The sequence below is a fragment of the Rhinolophus sinicus genome, chromosome 13 (genome assembly GCF_057876585.1).
Source record: "Rhinolophus sinicus isolate RSI-liver-muscle chromosome 13, RSI-T2T, whole genome shotgun sequence".
Taxonomy (NCBI): domain Eukaryota; kingdom Metazoa; phylum Chordata; class Mammalia; order Chiroptera; family Rhinolophidae; genus Rhinolophus; species Rhinolophus sinicus.
The window spans coordinates 8,142,299-8,156,975 of record NC_142513.1 but is presented as its reverse complement, the minus strand read 5'-3'; the positions used below and the strand labels follow the sequence as shown (position 1 = coordinate 8,156,975).

Sequence of the window (14,677 nt, the reverse complement as noted above, 5' to 3'; positions counted from 1 at the left end):
TGCATACTAAGTGACCCCATTTGCAAGATATGCCAAGTCGAAAAGCAAGGGCTGAAAGGTGTACCCAGGAGGCTATGCTTTGCAAGAGGAAACACATGCAGAAAAATCTCCAGGACGGTCTGTCCATTCTCTGGGCTTTCCGTCTTAGGAATCAATACATTTGTCTTATTTTACTTTGCTCAAGCCAATTTTAGGTGGGTATCTGTTAACCACTATCCCAAACCTCCCATCTGGCAGTCCTGCCCGCCACATGGCTGGACCTTCCTTAAATAGACATTCCTATTGGCTTTTTGTGTCTTCAATTCAAAGCTTCTAACGAGTGCAATCTACACCTTAAAGCCTGCATTCTATCATCCTGACCTCTCCACTCAGATTTCGTTAGACCTGTGCTATCCAACAGGGTAGCTTCTACCACCTGTGGCTAGTTAGGGTTACATTAATTAAAATAAAAGAACTCAGTTCCTCATTCTCACTGGCCACATCTGCAGCGCTCCACAGCCCCATGGGGCCAGGGGCTACGGACTGGACTGCGTAGACTCAGAACATTCCAGCATGAGAGAAAGCTGCCTTAGAGCATCCCTGTCAGGACACCGCCTTCCACCTGACATGTGAACTGATGTCAGAGCCCACGAACACGAACACACACACACACACACACACACACACACACACGGACGGATGGACAGACGTCAGTAAGTAGATTCCACAACAGAAGGAAATTTGCCTCAGCGGTTTCCCAAATTTCAGCTGTTTTCAAACACACACGGGATTTCTACGATATCCATCTACCTCTCCTTTCTAAGGTCATGATTTTGCCTAAATTTGCAAACCTTAAGTCAGTGATTCTCAGCCAGGGGATGCGGGTTAGCTGCTGGCATCCCGCAGGTAAAGGCGCCAGGAAGCTGCTAAACATCCAACAGTGCCCAGGATGAGAACTCCATTTACATCAATTTGTTTCAAAAGGTAACCTCACTCTACCCTAAATGGATCACCAGTATCATTTGCCATACACAGAAAGTAACCACCAAAATCAGCAGGATGGAAAGAAAACAATGTGACAGAATGAATTCCCTCTGGATGCAGTGGCTCTGAGCCTGCAACCTCGCCTGTTTGCTGCTTCTCCTTTCTTAAGGATGAAAACACTAGCAGGTGTCTGCTGTTAAAAAGTGGGCCGTAAAAAAAAAAAAAAAAAAAAAAAAAAAAAAAAAAGAAAAATTTAAGTGTACATATATAAATCTTCAAATATCTGTGGTCAAAGTTAAAAAAAAAAAAAAAAAAAGTGGGCCCTAACAGAGGTAGAAATAGTGAAGGAAAATGAAAAAAGGAAGTGTCTTGCTACATGTCTCAGTGTGATTTAGTTCCTGTCCATGAATTACTTCGATTTTATCACACCCACCACAACACCTAAAACCATCGTCTACCCATATTTTGGGAACTACTGTCCTGCAGTAGAAACCTTGGGCTCAGTGGCAAATCTACAAGTAACCAAGTCTCCCCTCACCCCCACCCACAGCCCAATCTGTCCAAACAGAAGAGGTGGCAGCTAGGCTCCAGCTCAACATCTGGATTTGTAACCTGTGAATCTCTTCCTCCCGGCGGCCACCACACCCTGTCTGTCTCATGGGTGGACATCAGCCCTCCAAGGTCTGAGAGGGGCAGCTGCTCAGAGCTACGTTGTGACAGCTGTCATCCTGATGTCATGGATTGCTACTGTTGTTTCTTAATACCAAACTGAGCTGTCATTTGCCCGGCCAAAGTAATTCCTACCCTACTGCTCTAGACAGACTGCGGAAATGGGCTACATGACAGAATCCCTAAGAGTGAGAAATTAAGGGAGAGGCTGAAAAAGAAGTAACAAGTGAGAGCCACAGTTTCAAACCAGCAGGATCACGTTACCAGAGGAAGAAACACCAGCTTTCAAGCCAGACAAACCTGGGTGCAAATCCCAGCCCTGCCCCACACCAGCTACGTACGTGCCTTTGGGCTACTCATCTCTGACCCCCACTTTTCCTCTCTGTAAAATGACCACAATAAGACTGTGAAGATTAAGAATTCTACGTATGAAAGGCATAGATAGGACAGTACCTAGCACAGAACAGGCATACAATTAACAGTAGACACTACTTCTCAAGTTATTCTTCCAGACAGAAAAAGAAAACATGAAACAATTTTCTCACCTGTTGATAGCAACAGCTAGCTATTCAACTAGGTAAAGATGTAAGGCTATCAACAATTTAGCTTACGCGGCTTCTAGCTTAGACCATTTAAACAAAGGAAAACCAGAACGGATTTCCTTATGCTTTGATGCTAAAACAAACGAAGGTTTGGACAGCGGCTAGCCTGCTGACAGATGCTCAGTGGCTTCACATAGCCTAGCTGGAATGCAAGGGAAAAGCAACTGTTATGGGGGAGGTTGCTTTCTGGAAAGCAACAATGTTTCTGGAAAAGGGAACTACTGTAACAAGGAGCTGGCCTCCAAAGAAACGCTCATCTCTGCTCTGGGTGCCACCACAATCAGCAAACATTGGTAAATATTTGAATTGCCTGCGTGACGCACCAACCATTCCTGAAGCCAGAGTCCAGGCAGCTGGAGTCTCAGGGTTGACACTGCAAAGATCCAGGAAATGTGTAAAGAAAAATTGAAAGCAATATGGAGAAAACAGTCTACTGCATTTGTGGGGGAGAGGGGTGAATCTGCCCCCCCCCACCCTGGGAACACTTGCCTATGTCTAGAGAGATGTTTGGTTGTCACACTGCAGGTACAAGAAAGGGAGGTACTACTGGTACCTAGTGGGTAGAGGCCAGGGATGCTGCTCCACATCCTACAGCACACGGGACAGTCCCTCACAGAGGCTGATCCATCCCCAAATCATCCCGAGTTTGAGGCCCCTGGTGACGGCAGCACCATCCCATACATGTCGGCGGAGATGGAAATGTTCTGTATTTGCACTGTCAAACACAGTGGCCACTTGGCCACATGTGACTACTGAGTACTCAAACTAAAATTGAAATGCATTCCATTACTTTAATTAATTTACACAGCCACGTGTATCTCGTGACGACCCTATTGGACAGCAGATCTAGAAGGCTAGAACCCAAATCGTTAAGCGCAGATGCTGAGGGGGAAGAAGAGGGGGTGATGGGAAAAGTGGAAGGGAGGTATGAAGGGAAACTTTTACTCTTTATTCTAAAAACAACCAAGTGGCTAGTTTTGTTGTTGTTGTTGTTGTTGTTGTTTTGTTTTGTTTTTTACTGGGATAGTGTAAAAACTAAAGTCAGAAAGAATCCAAATAAGGAAGCTAGTTCACAGAGGTCTGACCACATCTCTGGCCACAGGAATGGTCCTGGATGGGAGAGAAATGGGACTATATTGGTAAAAACAACCAAGTCACTTTGGCCACTTCTCTTGAAACGAAGAGCTCAGATCCACTGACCCCAGCAGTCTACCTGGAGGGACGCATCCTACACCCACACAGGGAGGGAGTGGGGAGCAACAGGAAATGCACGAAGACGCTCACAGGAGCACTGGAGAGAGAGCAAAACCTGGAAATGCCCATGACAGAGGGGCACTCTGTACAATGGACCCATAGCAATAAAAGAATGAGGCCACACACTGGCAGGTCCCAATGATGAAATGGGAAGAAGAAAACATAACGCTAACGGTATGCAATTTATTATGCTACATTTTAATTAAAATATCATATGCTAACATATGCCTGGGGGGAAAGTACTGGGAAACAAATACACATACACACACACACACACACACACACACACACACCCCAGACCATTAACTCTGGTTCTCTTGGGGGGAGGGCGCAGGCATGGATGGTGGGAACCGCTGCCTTTCCCTGTTCCTCCTGCCCTACGTTCTTTCCTTATGGGTCTCTTTCTGCTCAGCAGTACACAATGACTCTTACAAAAGTATGACTCATGTTGCTTCCCACCCCCACGATGATTCAGTAATGTGGACTTAAGTTCAGCCTTTTACCTTTGCATCCCAGGTTCTCCTTTATGGAGCCATGGACTCCAGACACAGCAGGTGAGCTCCAGAGCTCAGCGTGCACAGTTCTTCCCTCTCTGGTCCAATTTACTCCAACCCCTAACCCCTCTGCAAGACTCATTCATACCAGAATGCCTCAGGCAAACCCATCCCTCATCTTCTCACCCTTCAAACCCCACCTCTGCTCTTCCCAAAGAGAAGGGGAAGCAGCTCTGCCTTCCCTTAGACTTAACTCACGGGTTTCTCTCTTGACCAGACCAGCAACCTCAAATCTACAGAAGCCCAGCAAGCAACATAAAAAAATAAACGAACAAAAATAAACTCTGGGTGGGACCGGCCCGGTGGCTCAGGCGGTTGGAGCTCCATGCTCCTAACTCCGAAAGCTGCGGTTCGATTCCCACATGGGCCAGTGGGCTCTCAACCACAAGGTTGCCAGTTTAATTCCTGGACTCCCGCAAGGGATGGTGGGCTGCGCCCCCTGCAACTAGCAACGGCAACTGGACCTGGAGCTGAGCTGTGCCCTCCACAACTAAGACTGAAAGGACAACAACTTGACTTGAAAAAAAGTCCTGGAAGTACACACTGTTCCCCAATAAAGTCCTGTTCCCCTTCCCCAATAAAACCTTTTTAAAAATAAATAAATAAAAATAAACTCTGGGTCCGCAGGGATGGAGCACACTGTAGAAAGGAAGCGGCAGCCCCCAGCTGCTGTCAGGATCTGTTCCTAACACAAGCCCAGTGCAAAAGGCCATCCAATTCTTCAAGACAACAATGAAACAGATTCTGACACACAGATGCTCAGGTTTTCAATGCTGGCACTGAGTCAACTTTTACATTTCATGCCAAACAAAACCCCCATTGAGATATTTTTTTTATTTAGCACGAGGACCAAGATCAAAGAGCAGAGCACTTGGGTTGGTCAGGGTGGGCGGGAACACAGGCCCTTTCACTGCTGGGAGGGGCCTAACTCAGTATTATGTGGAGGGAGGGCAAGCTGATGGTAACTATCAACATTACAAAAGCACATTGAACCCCCTTCAAGATATCCCCACGTTTGTTCTAACATTGACACAAAGACTTTATGTCCAAGGCCATTCACCATAACATTGCCAGTAATAGCAAACCACTAGAAATAACCTAAACGTCCATCACAAGAATAGTTAAATAAAGTGTGTTATATCTATTCACTGGAATCCTATAAAGCCATTTAAAAGGGGAAGAGGGGTGAGGAAGCTTTTTATGTACTGATATGTATGGAACAAGCCCAGGGTATATTATTAAGTGGAAAAAATATGTTGTACTGTGTAAGGCATATTAACAATTGAAAAAAAGGGAAAAATCTATGTGCGTGTCCGGATAGGAAAGGAGGGAGGGAGGGAATAAATACATGGGCTCTTTTTGATAAATGCTTTAAAATTCTCTAGAATGACCCAGAAAGAATTGATGACTGGTTCTCAGGAGGGGCAGCTGCATGGAGCGGTTGGGAGGAGACTGAGTTTTCAGTGTGCACACCTCTATACCTTTTAAATATTGAACTGTGACTGATTCAACTTTGAAATGTAGAAACAAAAGACCCCTACGCTGCTGCCCAGACAGCACACGGCTCTCAGTCTGCAGCCTTGGATCTGAGCCAGGAGCTCATGGGCCAGAGACCACAGACTATTCACCTCACACCCCAGGCCTCGTCTACAGACAGTGCTCAGTAGCTCTGTGTGGGCTGATGACTCTCTCCTGGGCCTCTCACCTGCCCCAGGCACCCCGCACTCAGGGATCTTCTGCCTCACCTCACGCACTTACATTTGATCTAGGTCATTTGCTCATGGGTTCTAAAATGGGTCTAGGGCCACCGCACCCAGCCAGCAGCCGTAGCCCACAAAACACCAGAAAACGGAATTAAATGATTAAATCGAAGGCAGTTCCTCAGATACCAAAACAATAAGCAAGAGCATTTATAAAGCACCCAGTGTGCCAGGCGCTGTGGCAAAGGCCTTGGTGTGAATTACTTCCCGGATTCCTCACAACAATCCTCCAGGCTGCTCCAGTCCTCCTCCTCACCCTCCCTCCCGCAGATGAGGAAACAGCACCCTGGGGAGTCCTGCAACTGGAGGAGGGGGCAGAGCCAGCTGTGGGCAGAGTCCAGCAGGCTGACCGCAGAACCAGCGCTCTTAACCACAACGTTCGGAGACCTCACCCCACGGTAGAATCTGAGAGCCGCCTCTGAGTTGTCTAGACAGCAACCTGGGGAGGAACCCAAAGGACGGGGACACAAGCAGGTACACACCAAGGGTCCCCAGTGGCACTGCCCAGGCCCCTCTGGATCCTCCCTCCAACCCATCATTGGCCTTAACAATGGCTAACACTGCTATCGTGCTTTCCAGGGGCCACCAGCTTTGGGATCTAAGCGCTCTCCATACATTAACTCATTTAGTCCTCAAAACAAAGAGCTAAACTCACTTGCCCAAGGTCATACATCCAGGAGCAACCCCCCACTCTCAACCCTTCCAGATCCTCAGCAGCCAACCCTGGTCTTGGGGAGCCATCACCTCTGGTAGTAACCCCTTTTCCTTCCCGACTCGGCTCCTCCCCTGCTCCCGTGGAGACCTGGGCAGCAGCCAAGGCTACAGCAGGCTCCACCTCGGGCGTGGCTTTGGCACTGAAACAGCCTCAGGAAGGCCATGGGAACCATTTCCAAGGGTGCTTGTAAAAACACCAGAGGTTATAACATCTGTCCCTCCAGAAACGGGCAGTGGGGGGTTGAGGGAACATCACAATGGCAGCTCAGGTGTGGAAGGGCACTCACCAGGTAGCATGTTCACACCTTTCCTAATGTCACTGCTCCAGAGGAAGGCTGCCCTGGGCTCCAACAACTGTGCAGCCAGCCTCCACCCTTCGCAGGGAAGCCAGACCTTCCTGCAGTTGGCCCTGTTGTCTACTCACAGCTTTGTCAGGAGACACTGTATCTAGACTCTCTCTTATTCACTCAACAAACATGTATTGAGGGCCTGCAGACCCCCGAACGTATCTTACATGACGACCAAACGCGCCATCACGAGGGGTTACGTTCACCGAGTCCATCTACAGAGCATTTATTGTGTAGCGAGCGTGTCCTCCACCCCCCCCATCTCACTCATTAATAAACAGGAAGCCCAGTCGGTGGTAGACTGAGCAAGAAAAGCATGTGTTTCTACTTCTTCCTCTCTCTCTTTTTTAAACCTTCCCCATCTCGTGAGCACGCACTGGGCAAAAGGCAAAATTAAAATGGAAGGTGGAGAAGGTCATCACCTGTATCGTAATCCTGGAACATGGGGCAACTCTGGCTTTCACTGGGTGCGAAACGGCAGAGACCTTCCCGAACGCCGCTTTGTAATACAAGGTCAGAGTCCCTGAATGCCCATATGTTCCATTTAACCCAGTGAACTGGGATTCTAGCCTGTGAAAAGTCTCCAAAATACAGGAGAAAGTTCATGCATCGAGATACCCTCTCTAGACTAAGGTCTAATTTATAATAGTAAAAATGAACTGAAATGATGTCACTTAATAGCCATTCGATAAAAATATACATCCAAGGAAACATACCTCAATGTTAAGAATAGCAGGGAGGGCTTTAAATAATTCCATTGACTGCCTCTTTCTATAATAGGAACCACTACTTTTCTGTAACAGAAATTACTGCTTTCATAATGGAAAACAAGAAAACTCTAGTGCTTGAAAGCCCTGTGCAGGGCCCCAGAGCTGAGGATGGAGCACAGGCCAGGACTCTGAGTGGGTCCTCTCCCTCCTGGGCCACAAGGGCCCTCTCTGGCTTGGCTGTGCCGGGGTCGTTCTCCAGCAATAACTGATCCCCCGAGCATACCGTCATCTGGCACAAAACACCCCGCTGCTACTCAGGGGGGATGTTAGTGACATGTTAGTGACAAAGGCTCAGCCCCAGCTAATGCAACTGCTTGAAAACATTCGAAATCTTGGGGATGCAGAAGTTGCTGGGAGCCAATAAGAATCAAAACGGGCCTCTATGGCCAAGTGGCAAATGGAAGCTGAAAATCCAAGATCAAGGTGTTGGCAGGTTTGGAGTCTTCGGAGGCCCCTCTCACTGGCTTCCAACGGCTGCCTTCTTGCTGTGTTCTTACATGGCCCTGCCTCTCACCACTGGCGTCTCTCTGTGTGTTCTCATCTCTTCTTGTAAGGACACCAGTCAGACTGAATTAGGGCCTTCCTAATGGCCTCTTCTTAACTTCTTTTCTCTAAAGGCTCTCTCTCCAAATACAGTCCCATTCTGAGGTGCTGGGGGTCAGGACTTTAACATATGAATTTGGGGAGGATACAAGTTGGCCCATAACACGTCCCAAGTATTCTAACAGCCCAAGGCTTCCTTAGTTATTAATTCAGAAAGCTGAACTCATAGCTAAGAACCAGAGTCTAAACATGAATTTCTTGCCTAACAGGTTTTTCTTTTTAAAAACAGGATGAGTCACCTTAAAAAGGTAACAAGGGACATGGCCAGTCATAGTGCCTATTCATTCCATTAGTCCAGTGGTTCCTAACAGGTGTGATTTTGCCCACTCCCACTCCCCACCCCCACCCAGGGGGCACTTGGCAATGTCTGGAGACATTTTTGGCTGTCACAAATGGAGGGAGGGTGCTACCGGCAGTCAGCGGGTAGAGGCCAGGAGCGCTGCTAAACATCCCACAGTGGACAGGATGGCCCCCACCAGAGAAAGATCTAACCTAAAATAACAATAGTGCCACAGCTGAGACTCCTGAGGTCTAACCAGGCCAAGTCTGACTTCACCTTGTGTCACACCAGACGGCCCAGCAGAGGACAGGAGATTCTGCCAGGTCCAGTTCTATGAAGGATGCACTGTTCACACTGCTTCTTCTGCAGGGAGGACAGCCAACAGGCTCATCGCTGGCATTTGGCAAATGCCACAGAGCTCTCACTGGGAGGAGGCAAGAGAAACCAGTCCACTCTCTCTCCAAATCCCACAAGAAGCCTTTCCTTCCGTGGGACCACTTCCAACTGTGCTCTCCCATAATCTGTCAAACTGTTTAGACAATGATAAAAGCAACATTAAGATCTCCAATCTACCTGGTAAACTAACCACTGTTTAAAAATCATGGTTTCATAGATAACTTGGCAAAACAAAATTTTTTTAAAAAAATTTCATCTATCAGCACAACCAGATTATCCCATGTCTTTCTCTTTGTAGTAATATTATATTTTTAGGCTGACAGCCCCATGTTAGCACAGGCCTAAACCAACGCTTCCTAAGTGGCAGTTGGCATGACATGGGGCCACCTACAAACCTGATGAACTATTACTGACTTCATACTTTTCTTTAACTCGATATTCTTTTTTCTTAAATGTATCTTAAGAGGAAACTTCTATCTGCTACAAAGAAAACACAAGTATCACTTGGGACAAACAGAAGGAACCATTAAAACAATTGCTAACCTTTCAATGTTTGCCCCGGAGCCATTTACAGTGATCTTTGGAGACGTTTCCCACAGGCCAATCTTTGAACACCTGTATTAATCTCTCAAAGTCACACAAAGGAGAGAAAACAGACACTAGCTTAAGAAATCAGCACCACCCTAACTCTTTAGGTTAAAAGTCATCGACGTAAACCTTACAACTAGTCTTTTTCTTTCTAAATTAAACCGAATCCACTCACTGTCAGAAGAGAAGCTAGGGACGCTTCACGTCCATTTCCAAAGGTGGCCATAAAATATGACAAGCCCTAATTAATGACTTTCGTCATTTGCATCTGGGTAGATAGTCAAAGAATGACCTGAAAAGTGACAGACTGAAGTCCCAAGATAGTTGTTCAACACCTGGCCTTCTCCTTCTAATTTGTTGCCTGCATGGCTGAGCTCAAGGTCAAATGGCCACTCCCTTTCCTTGGGGATTGGTAGGCAGGGCCTCGACTCCCTGGCCTTCCTCGGGAAGCCCCAGCAAACCTGGCTCCTATACCCACATGTCACCTTCGGCGTCCCTACCTGGGTTTGTAATTCCACATCCCCTGGCATCGCTGCCTGTGAGTAGTCAGCACAGGGCTGGGCCGGTGGCAGGGACTCTGTCACGGGAAACGGATGGCACAAGTACAGCTGGGCTGGCTGGCAGGGGACAGAGAGCACTTCCCGATGGGCCACTGCCAGGGCTTGTTCTGAATGTGCTCCTCCAAGGGGGCACAGAGCTGTTTATGTAACTCTCTGCTGCACCAGGGAGTGGGGAAGGGCTGGGGTCTCTGCATTTCACCCACCAGCACAATCCTCCCCACCCTCCCCAAACACACCCCTATACGCTCTATGTGAAACACCATTTCCACTGTATCAACAGAAAGACAGTGAGAAAACACAGACACACACTGTGTACAGTCGATCCTCATGGTTTGTGGTTTCGGTATTTGCAAATTCACCTACTGCCTAAAATTTGCAACCTCGGTATCAATGCCCACAGCACTCTCGTGGTCACTCACGGATGGGCAGAGTGCAAAACGTTTGAATCACCCCACACACATTCCCAGTGGAGGTCAAACAAGGTGACGCCCTGGCGTGTTGGCTCAGCTCTCCTGCTGTAAGCAAGTGTCCTTTTCCCTCTCTACTTAGTGACATGCTTTTCACATTTGTGTGCTTTCTGTTAGCGATTTCACCATTTAAAATGGCCCCCAGCACAGGGCTGAAGTGCTGGCTAGTGTTCCTAAGTGCAGGAGGGAGGTGATGCCTCAGAGAAAACACGAGATAAGCTTCCTTCAGGTATGCGCTGTACTGCTGTTGGTCGTGAGTTCAGTGTTAATGAATCAACAATCTACACCCAATATAGCGTTTTTAAACAGAAATCCACCCTAACACAAGGGTCTGTAGTGATCAGTTGACACAAACATTGTGAAGGCAGGCTCGCAGGCACCTACGCCTGGAGTTTCCCGAGGAGCAATGGTTCACTAGTCACTGACTCAGCACTAGAGGGGACTCAGTAGACGGTAACTACAGTGAAGAATGAGAATCAGCTGGACTATATACCAAACATCCTCCACCACGTCGAAAGACAAAGGGCACGCTCACCCCACAAATCAGAAGAGGCAGCTTCGATAAAAACGTTCACACTTGTCCATTCCATAAATGTTTCTGTAGGAAGAGCTTCCTGCGGTGGTATTCTTGTTCTTAGTTCCCATCCACGGGGAAATCCACATCACTGATGGCGCCTGGTCCTGGCCTGGGGTCAAGGGCCACTGCAAAGGAGCCACAGCCTGCCGCAGCCCTGTCACTAGACACTTAGCAATTTGAGGTCTGCGATAGCTTCCACCAGAGTCGAGTCCTTTGTGGCCATTTCCCAGCCAGAGTTCTTCCTCAACTAGACCCGCTACAAAGATCGAGGAAGAAGAGATGACGGTATCCATCCAGTACAAGTACCACCCTCCAGCCTTTGAGAACAATTTCAGACGTTCTCTGAGGGCTCATATGCTACTTTGCATGCATTATGCCCAACCACACAGGCATTCTTACTGTGTCCCCGTTTCACAGAAGAGGAAACTGAGGCCTAGAGGGGGAAAGACAGTGGCACAGTTATACAAGTAGTAAAATGGCAAAACTGCTCTTTAATCTAAGTCTGTGTGACTCTGGAATCCAAACTCTTAACCACAGAGCAACAAGCCGACATCCTGCCCTGGGTACTTCAAACTGCAGCCGACATACGACATTCTTATCTTTACTCTTACAGCAGTTTTCAAAATGCGATCTACCTTAACTGTCACTCCCAAATCCTCTATCCTGCGGTCATTTGGCAAAAGAAGAATTCATTGTTACTGGTGGGACAAAGAAACAAATAAGCTCGGGGAGATGACATTAAAGCGACAGAAGTGATCAAATAAATGCCTTCCAGTTGTCAGCCCTGGCTGCTCTAAGAAACCCTCCCCAGTTCTCTTAATTTGGAGTCAGACCACTTGAGTTCTTATTAGTTTCTGCCATGCATTCTTGGCCCCCAATAATTGCTTAATCTTTCTGGGCCTGAGTTTAAACCGGTGAAACAACGGTTTAAAAAAAAAAAAAAATTTCTAACGTCACTCATTCTGTAGCGTGAGTGAGACAACACTAGTTCAGAGCAAAACACTGCAAATCCTAAAGAAATACTCTCCTCCTCAGTGATCAGGATACGAGTCATGCAGCGAGCGTCTCGGCTTCAATGCTGCACCCTCGAGCCCTGAGATGCCGCTGCTGTACCCACCAGGCAGGTGGCTCCCTGTCCAAGCCCAGCGGCCTCACTGGGATAGGAAGCCAGTAAGAGAATCCGGTCCCCAGGCCCATAGGATACACCCCTGCATTAGCTTCCCCCTCTGCTGCTGTAAGAAATGACTGCAAATTTATTCTCTTACAATTCTGGGGGTCAGGAGTCCACAGTGGGTCTCATGGGGCTAAAATCAAGGTGATGGCAGTACCAGTCTTCTGGAGGCTCCAGCAGACAACCTGTTTCCTCGACTTTTCTAGATTCCTTCTGGATTCCTTTACTCCTGGTCCCGCCTCCATCTTCAAGCCAGCAGCTTAGCATCTTCCAGTCTCTCCAGCTGAGACTCACTCTCCTGCCTGTTTCAAGGAGTTTGCGATTGTACGCAGGGCCCACCTGAGTCATCCAGGATGGTCTCCCCATCTCAAAACCATTAACTTCATTATGTCTGGCAAGTCTCTTTTGCCATGTAAGGCAGGATATTCGCAGGCCACACGTGGACATTTGGGGTGGGGCATTATTCTGCTCACCACACCAGTATATACTAAGGTGTACTGAGTGCTTCGTGTTTAAAATTTGACAGAGACTGAGTCTCGAAACAACCGTCTGAGAGATGTGTGTGTTCCCACTTTATAGATGAAAAAACAGACCCAGAGAGGTAATTTTCCCAAGACACACAGCTGGTAAGGAGTGGAGCCTGGGTCCAAGCCCAGCTCCGCTCCCAAAACCAACAACCAATCTCTGGTGTTTCACCAAGAAGAAGGGAACTCCATTCAGCCACAAGCAAAGCACGTGACGTCAGAAAATGGTTTCCGGCAATATGGGGCAAATGCCTTGTTTCCTAACTAAACCACAGCAATAGTAGTTTTCTCAACAGCAGGATGTGGAACTTTCTCAAGAGAGAGTGCGCATGGGGGCCACGGCATTCCTCCAGCAAACAGACTGCACGCCTTGGCAACATGACATCCTTAACGCCGAGTGACACTGTCTCCTGGGACTCATTCCACCCATGTTTTTGATCTTTTAACTACAAAATCCCCAAACCATCCTACAGCTTAGAGCCATTAGGTGAAATGAGCTGATTGGGTTGAAATCCACCCCTTCACAATGACTATCATCTCCAGCCAATTATTTAATATCACTGAATCTTGGTTTTTTGGTCCATAAAATGGGGAAATTAATTCCCAAAACTCACAGTCACTGTGAGGATTAAAACAGAGCCATTTGATCGCAAATGCCCGGCAGAGCCTGACATGTCACCTATTAGTTTCCTGTTCCCTTAACTCGCCCCTCCACTATATCTCAGGAAGCTTCACCATCGCTTTGCTTCCAAAGTTTTTCCATATACCAAGGTTCCCACCTTGCCGTGCCTCCTCCTAAAAATGCAGGCTAAATACAAGAACACAACTACAAATGCCTGGCTCTCCGATACACGATTTGAACCTGAATCCATGTGACTGTTTGGGAAATAAATTAGCTCCAAAGTGACAAATTCTAAAGGGGGTGTGAGCCTCTATCCCAAACACCAAACTTTTTTCTTTCTGTCTGTCTGTACCACTCCCTCTGGGCCCCCACATTCACCGTGCATATTTCTATCATGGTGATTACCATTTTTAAGTCATTATTTGCATTTTCTCTCACGCAGTGAATCAGAAGTTCTCATCTACGACTGCACATTAAAATCATCTGGCAGCTTTGAGAAAATTAAATAGGTACCAAGGTCCCCCAACAGATTCTTTTTTCAAAGGTCTAAGATGGGGCAGCGATGGTAACTGTCGAGCTCCCCAGGTGTTTCCAGGGCACAACCAAGGTTAGGACACCTGCACCTGTTGGGCAGGTTGTGCATAATTAATCTTTGCATTCCGGTCACGTGGCATGAACCCCGCCCATACTAGGCATTTCATAATTGTTTGGGGCATGAATTAATAACTAACCTTTACAGTCCAACGATCATATAAATCTATTAAAATATGTACTGAGGATGTACACGACATGCAAGCACTATTCCCGGCAAGGAGCTCACGTTGATTATCATTCTTTAGCCTTGAGTGGTCAAGATTAAAACGCAGGAGAACAGTGAAGGAAGGGGTGGAGGCCCATCTGTCTCCGGGTGAGACGATCCTGAGTTCGACCTCCATTTTGCAGCATCTTCCCAGCAATCCTTAACCTGGCTGTGCTGGTTTCCTCCTCCGTGTTACATCAATGAGGCCGCCTCCCCGGAAGATTCAAGGAAGACAGGGACAAAAGACCCCACAAAATGGCAGCTGGCGTCATTCCTTTTTTCTTTCTTTTTTTTTTTTTTCTTTATTTCCACGCCACCTGATGAAGCCACCCTCCCCTCCCCGTGCACCATGCAACTGACGCTGCAAGAAGCAGTGGCCAAAGGGAAGTGCCTGCGAGGACTGGACGCTGAGGGGAAGGGCGGGCCCGAGGCTGCAGCCCCGCCCAGCTGCCGTTCT

At 47.6% G+C, this 14,677-nt stretch overlaps 1 protein-coding gene across 2 annotated transcripts in view; it reads right to left on the bottom strand.

Annotated features, from left to right (window-relative positions):
* ATP9A (ATPase phospholipid transporting 9A) overlaps positions 1–14,677 on the bottom strand; it is a 115,618-nt gene that overhangs the window by 99,650 nt on the left and 1,291 nt on the right. The window contains exon 1 of one of the 2 annotated variants that reach the window (XM_019726076.3): positions 10,001–10,048. The exons of the other annotated variant lie outside the window; for it this stretch is intronic. Within the exon in view, the coding sequence (XP_019581635.2) occupies positions 10,001–10,020 (20 nt within the window). The 5' untranslated portion in view covers positions 10,021–10,048. Of the gene's footprint in view, positions 1–10,000; positions 10,049–14,677 lie in introns of those variants that run through there. 2 annotated transcript variants of the gene reach the window in all.